Source organism: Abramis brama, assembly GCF_963993115.1.
Source record: "Abramis brama genome assembly, chromosome: 15".
In the NCBI taxonomy this organism is placed as follows: Eukaryota; Metazoa; Chordata; class Actinopteri; order Cypriniformes; family Leuciscidae; genus Abramis; species Abramis brama.
Window position 1 is genome coordinate 28393862 of NC_139977.1, and position 6533 is coordinate 28400394.

Sequence of the window (6533 nt, forward strand, 5' to 3'; positions counted from 1 at the left end):
GGGTTTTATAATAACAGCCATATGGGACGTAGGGTCTGAAGACTTCACGCGCGAGTTTGATTCTCAAAACAACATTTCCTTTCTTCAGTTTGAAGAGCTTGTTTTTTTCGTACTGAAATTCACTTTTTGTTCAAGAAGCGGACAATAGTTCACACATCATGGAAATCCAAACTATCTTGTTTTTAATTCTAAATGCGCACACATGCACTGCCATCTTTAACGGTAAGTTCAATTATGCAGGAAGAAAATGAGCTTATGATTTTAAAAAGCGACGACTTTTTGTATATTATTGCTGGTGTGTATATATGTTATAGGCTACTTTATAACCTTTCGGTTAATTAAAAAAGAGTGATACTAGATGAAAACAGAATACTATTTATATCTGAAATAATGGTTTAAAAACACCCCGAATGGATGGCCAGTCCATAATGGGGCTATTTTTAGATATTAAAATAAATAAATGAAGCTGTGAAAGCAAAGTGCCAGCATTACTCCAGGCTCTTAAGAAAACTAACATCTAAAAGCATCTATAAATGTTCCAAAACACCAGTACCAACCAACAGGATTTATATATATATATATATATATATATATATATATATATATATATATATATAACTTGTCATTTAAATTTATACTCAAACTTAATCCTTCCAGGCGCATCGCCCAATAGAGAGGCTGTTCACAGAATTCCTAAGAAGCGTCCTGTGTTTGTTTTGGCTGGGAGTAATTTCAGCCTTTATCGAGATCTCAGATGTTGTCGTTTTCCTGTATTTATAGTGTTATATAAAAATGTATTTCTTTTGTATGTTTGATTACAGTCAGTGCTGAATACAGTTTCGCTGATACTGCAGTAACTGTTAATCCAGTTTATCCACCGGATCATGAGAAACCCAGAGGTATAGTATCAAGAGATCCTCTAAATACTGTCTATACTTTTGACCTAAGAGCAGCCGGACAATACCAGTCTTAAGAAATAACTGTTTGCCCTTACAACTCTGAATCGGCATAAATAAAGTATTAGTATATTATTATTTCTATACTCACTGCTTTTTACATTGGACAGATTTTTTTGTTTTTCAAAGAAAGTCCATAAATTTGTATTGAACTTTAATTAATATTTCCACAATAGGCTAAAGAAGGCTGCTCTTAGAGTAGAGAGCTCTATAAAGAAAATGGCTGTTTGCATTTAGCTAGGACTAACTTATCAAATTATATAGCTATCACTGATGGTTCTGTGTTTGGTTACAGCCCCATCTGGACGCAGCTTTGCTCTTAATCGTGTCTATATAGCCCAAACCGATGAACCGATTGACTTCAATATGGATGAGACATTACCCAACTCTTCCTTGATTGAAGTACAAACCCATAAACAAGGTACAAAATCCTCATAGACAGACTGCCAACAACACTTTTACAATGAAGGAAATGGCCATGTGTTTGTTTTGACTCTGATTCTTTAGTTTAACATCTTCATTAAAACCTCTTAGTCATGTTCTGTTGTCTTCTGATGGTATGAGAGATGTCAATGATGCTGTTGTTTTTGGTTACAGAGATTTCTTTTAGCTTTGCTTATACAGAGGAGTCTTGGCCTGTATATCCATGTAACGACACTGATCTGAATGCTGAAAAATGCAACCGGACCACATTCCTGGAGATATTCGTCGTCTCAGAAGAGACTGTTCTCTTCCTCAAAGGCTTGATGGTCACACGCGTCATGCCCTCGTTCTACATCTTCATCATCCTCATTAGTTTGCCCCTGAACGCTTTGGCCTTGGTGACGTTCACCTGTAGGATTCGAGTGAAGAAACCAGCTGTGATCTACATGTCTAACCTGGTGTGTGCGGACCTGCTCTTCACCCTGCTGCTGCCTCTGAAGATCCACTACCAGCTGAACGCTTCAGATTGGGTGTTCGGTGAGGTGGCGTGTCGTGTGCTCAGTGCTGCTCACTACTGCTACATGTACTGCTCCATACTGCTGATGATGTGCATGAGTGTGGACAGACTTCTGCTTGTGGCGCTTCCCGTCGTCTCTCTAACCTGGAGGAATGCAAGGAAAGCCACGTGTGTATGTGTGCTGGTCTGGCTGCTGGCGCTCGCTGGTACGGTGCCACTTCTCTCAATGACACAAACGGTAGAGATTAGGGATGTGGGCGTCACTTGCCACGATGTGCTTTTACATGACGACCCTACAGGTCAGCTATACATGTACCTGTTCTCCATCCTCTCCTGCCTCTACTACTTTGTGCCACTCATTGTCACCTTAGTGAGCTACTTTATCATAATATATGTGCTCAGTGGCAAGTCTAATCGATTAGCAAAACCATCATCACTCTCAGAAAAACGAAGGAAAGCTGTGATTATGGTTATCACCGTGCTGATGGAGTTTGTGCTGTGTTTCGCTCCAACCAATGGCATCCTGTTGTACCACTGTGTTCGTTTAGCTACTGGAGGAAACAGTGGAGAGGGAGATACATCATATGCTGCTTACCTGTTGGCTGTGTGTTTTGGGAGTGCAAGTGTTTTCCTGGACCCTCTTCTGTTCTACTACGGCTCGTCTCAGTGCAGACAGAAGATCAGATCTGTGTTTTGGTGGAGAAGAGCAAAAACTAAACTATCAAACACAAACACTCAGACAGGATCCTCTTTCGTGAGTTGTAAATATAGTCAGGCTAGTGTTAGTTTAAAGAATTGAATTATTCAGAAAATTGTTTTAACTTTTTGTTTCATCAAGTGTATACTTTTTATACTTTTTTTATACTGCTGCTCATTGACAGAAAATTGAATCCGAAACAGTCTCTTTCTGGCCACAAATCCTGATTCATGATAAAGCAGGATCCATTTCCCTTCCGGTGTTAAAAATCCAGGGCTGCTTTTGACAAATTGACCCAGTTTTATCACATCATCAAGGGACTCCATTTCCTGTTTGTGACTGAGTGTGTTTAAGAAGCATGGTGATTATCCAGCTTAAGCCAGTTCAGTTTTGATTAATTTCAATAAATTGTGTAAAGTCTTGTGTAAAGAAAGATCATGCAAAGCTTGTCTAGTCATAGATATTTAGATATGTACTGCTAAGTTTTACTTCTTGATAATAAAAAATGCCAAATATCTAGTCAATGTTTCTTTCACCAATAACACTCATATTATGTTGCTAAATTCTGACAAAGCATTTATATAAATGAAGTTCCTAAACGTAAGTTAGGGAGGAGTGAGCCAATCTTTCAATCAACAGCCTGAGTATATAAGCAGCCTCTTACCTCTCTCTAGCATCAGCTGTTCCAGTATCCCTCCACCTCCCCAAACTCCACCTTCATCTCAGGTACCTTGCCCTTCAGTTATCATACATTTAGCCACTGGGGGGGTATATCAGAGCTCGAGTTGAAGCTGCTTCATCGAGCCCCTCTTTAGTGGACAGCAAGCCAAATAAGTTTAACCTAATATCTTAAAGATTTGATTGGCAAACAAACTCGTTAACATGAGGAAAGGCCAGATGATTTGCATAGAAACAAGTCTTAATTTTGTGATTCATTGCTGTGTGAAACAGCCTAGTGAGTAATAGTCCATGTAAAGTTTTTTTTGGAGGATAAAAAAGAGTACTTGCAATTAGCCTGGATGCCAGCCAAACTTAGCCCCGCCCACAACATTTTTAGGTCGTGGAGCTATTATGCCCATAGACAGTAAAAGAAATGGTCACAGCGACCCCATTGGATTCAACGGAGAAAAGTGAAGTCAATTAGAAGCTCTCACTTCCTGATGGCTGAGCGTACTGCGCAGACTCAAACTGAGCTTGACGACGTAGATGTGACGTGAGCAACCCGTCTGTCTTCTAGTAGCTGTGCCAAGAGAAATCTGAATCATTCCCTTCCGAAACTTGCAGAGATGGAGAGCGTGAGTAGGAGGTGTCCATAAGCTAGGAGCAGGAGAAACTTTTGCTAAGTATTCTGATTAATTATTTTGTCATTTTGCCTCCACGTCCCCCTGATTGCATGCGAGCTTCTCCTCCTGTCCATATGGTAATTTCTCTACTGTAATTTCTCTACTCTCTACAGAGAGTCGCGTGGTTATGACGCAATCGTTAGCCTATTTTTACAAAAACTGCTTCTACGGGGCCATAACGTAAGATACAAGGTAATGGAGCCTTATATACATTTTCGTGTTTCTTTAGAAATAAATAATAAACAAATGGAGTCTTTAAACGCCTCAGATGTAAAGTTATTCGCTGTCAAAGTGACGCCAAAATGAATGGGAGTCAATGGATTGCTAACATGATTATACCCGATTATACCCGAACAAAAGCTGTTCGGACGAATCAAATTGTCAGGGTGGGCTTTATAAGATGATGGACAGATGATCAACAGTAACATAATCATCCTCGTCACCAAAGAGCTTGGGTTCGTTTACAACAAAGATGACTGCCGCTGGAGAATTGAGACACTTCTGGTTCACACTTACAAATAAGTCAGATAGAATAAATGCATATTTGGCGTGCTGTCCGAGGAGAGGGCTCCGGGCTCGGTATTCGGCCCGAACACAAAGTAACGTAACTACCCCCGTATTCCTGGCTGTGGAAGAACAAGCCAAGTGTGAGTGGAGGGATGCTGAAAACTGTCAAGGAATGTTAGGTGAGTTGACAGAGTGAATAAATGCTTCCTCTCATGCTGATAGGGTAGACCTGGTAATTGTTTGATGACAAGTTGATTGGATTGATTATTTGAACGTGCTCCTCCCGAACTTTGTTTATGAAACATCATGTGTAGATTCCGCCATCGCGTCTGTTATAGAAGATATCGACAGCGCATTCATTATAAAAGAGGAACAGAGAACCACGATCAAGGCATTTGTCGATCGGAAAGATGAATAAAGAACATACGTCACTTACTCCGTTGATTGGTTGTAGGTCTATCGAATTGAGTGCAGAGGCATTTTCCTTCCTGGTTCGGATGAAACACGCCCCATAATACACAGCCCAATGGAGCAGTATCAGACTCACTAGAATCTGAGTATGATGACGTCAGGCTAACTTGCAATAAGAGTAAAAATGTTTTATGCATAAATGTATGGTATATCAAATGTCAGGCTGTACTTCATTAAAATTGTACTATTGTTATCTGAATCCTATATCTTTAAGTATTTTTATAGGTCTTAAAGTCCGCGTGAACCGGAAGTTGCAAATGACTTTTCTCCAGTGTTGTGACGTATTTCAACACTGAATATTGAATATTAACGGAATATTGAACAGAGGGCAGGGTTTTACTCTAGCGCTCCTCCTCTCCATCTCTCACTCATAGCAGACTAACGGTTTGAGGGGAGTGGTTAAGCGTTTCCCAACCCAAGCCGTCAAACCTACATCATCAGCCATTCCAGACCGGAAGTAACTTTTCAGACTTTGATTAAAGATTACAACAGCAAACAATTTTTTTCTGTGTATTAACTTGCACGGATTATTTTTTCACCACAAGACTAGTAATATGCGCTAACAAAGCAAATAGGGTCAATTTTGATTTCAGTTGGACTTTAACAAAACGCACTGAAGCAGTGATAAATTAATCAGGTTGGTGTATTTTTTAACATTAGATAAATTCAGACTTAATAAGTCTTCTAAGCTGTTAAACACAAAGCACAACCATTCTTTAATGGTTATCTAACTATAGTGGTCACTGAAACGTCAAGGTATATCGAAAAAGAATGACGTAATCATATGTCATATGTTAAAAAACAGCCTTCTTCCACCTCAGAAACATCGCTATAAAGCTACAGAACATCCCTCTACGGAACGAACATATATTTCCCATATATGAATGATCAATATATTAAATGGTTTAACAGTAAATTTGAAAATATACAGAATAATATATTGTGCTAATATATTACAATATATTGAATAACAGATAAGGAATTGTCACTTTTCATATATTGAAAAATATGTGACAAATATATTTATTAATATATCATAATGAATGTAATTTTATATTCAGTAATAGACTTCATAATATATAGATGTATATGATATCAGATATACTACATGTGTAATTTATAGCAGATATATTTACTCATGCAACATAAACACACTTAAAAATGTAGTGTAATATATTTCTTTTTTTAATTTAATTTACATCTTAAATGTAACATATATTTTTTAAGCTAGTTGACAATAGCACAAGCACATCTGCATATACTAAAATATTTGACCATGATATTATTACTGTGATGAGAAGTGCACAACCATTACTTTTAAAATATAATAATTATAGTCTTAATAGTATTATTAAGCCAATCATCAAACAAACCACAGGCTCTACTCTTGTATATATATATATACATTTTATTTAAGTTTATTTATGTATTATGCATGTGTACATATTTAAATTCCCTATTAATATGAAATGGTTGAACCTTTCAGTATAAAATAATGTATTTTCTCTGTTCAAGTCAGTTCTGGTGAGGGACCTCTGTGAGGGTCACCTTTAGTGTCTTTGTTTATGTTATTGATTTGTTATTATTTTTCTGAAGTCAATCAAATGTCTCCTGCCTTT

General features: G+C 37.9%; 1 protein-coding gene across 1 annotated transcript; it reads left to right on the top strand.

Annotated features, from left to right (window-relative positions):
• On the top strand, positions 1 to 5111 carry LOC311098096 (proteinase-activated receptor 1-like). Its single transcript, XM_084138177.1, has 4 exons — positions 1 to 222; positions 822 to 899; positions 1252 to 1377; positions 1554 to 5111. Exons 1-4 carry the CDS (start codon positions 159 to 161, stop codon positions 2693 to 2695), a joined length of 1410 nt encoding a protein of 469 aa, XP_083994303.1. The 5' UTR covers positions 1 to 158; the 3' UTR covers positions 2696 to 5111.
• Positions 5112 to 6533: the final 1422 nt, after the last annotated feature.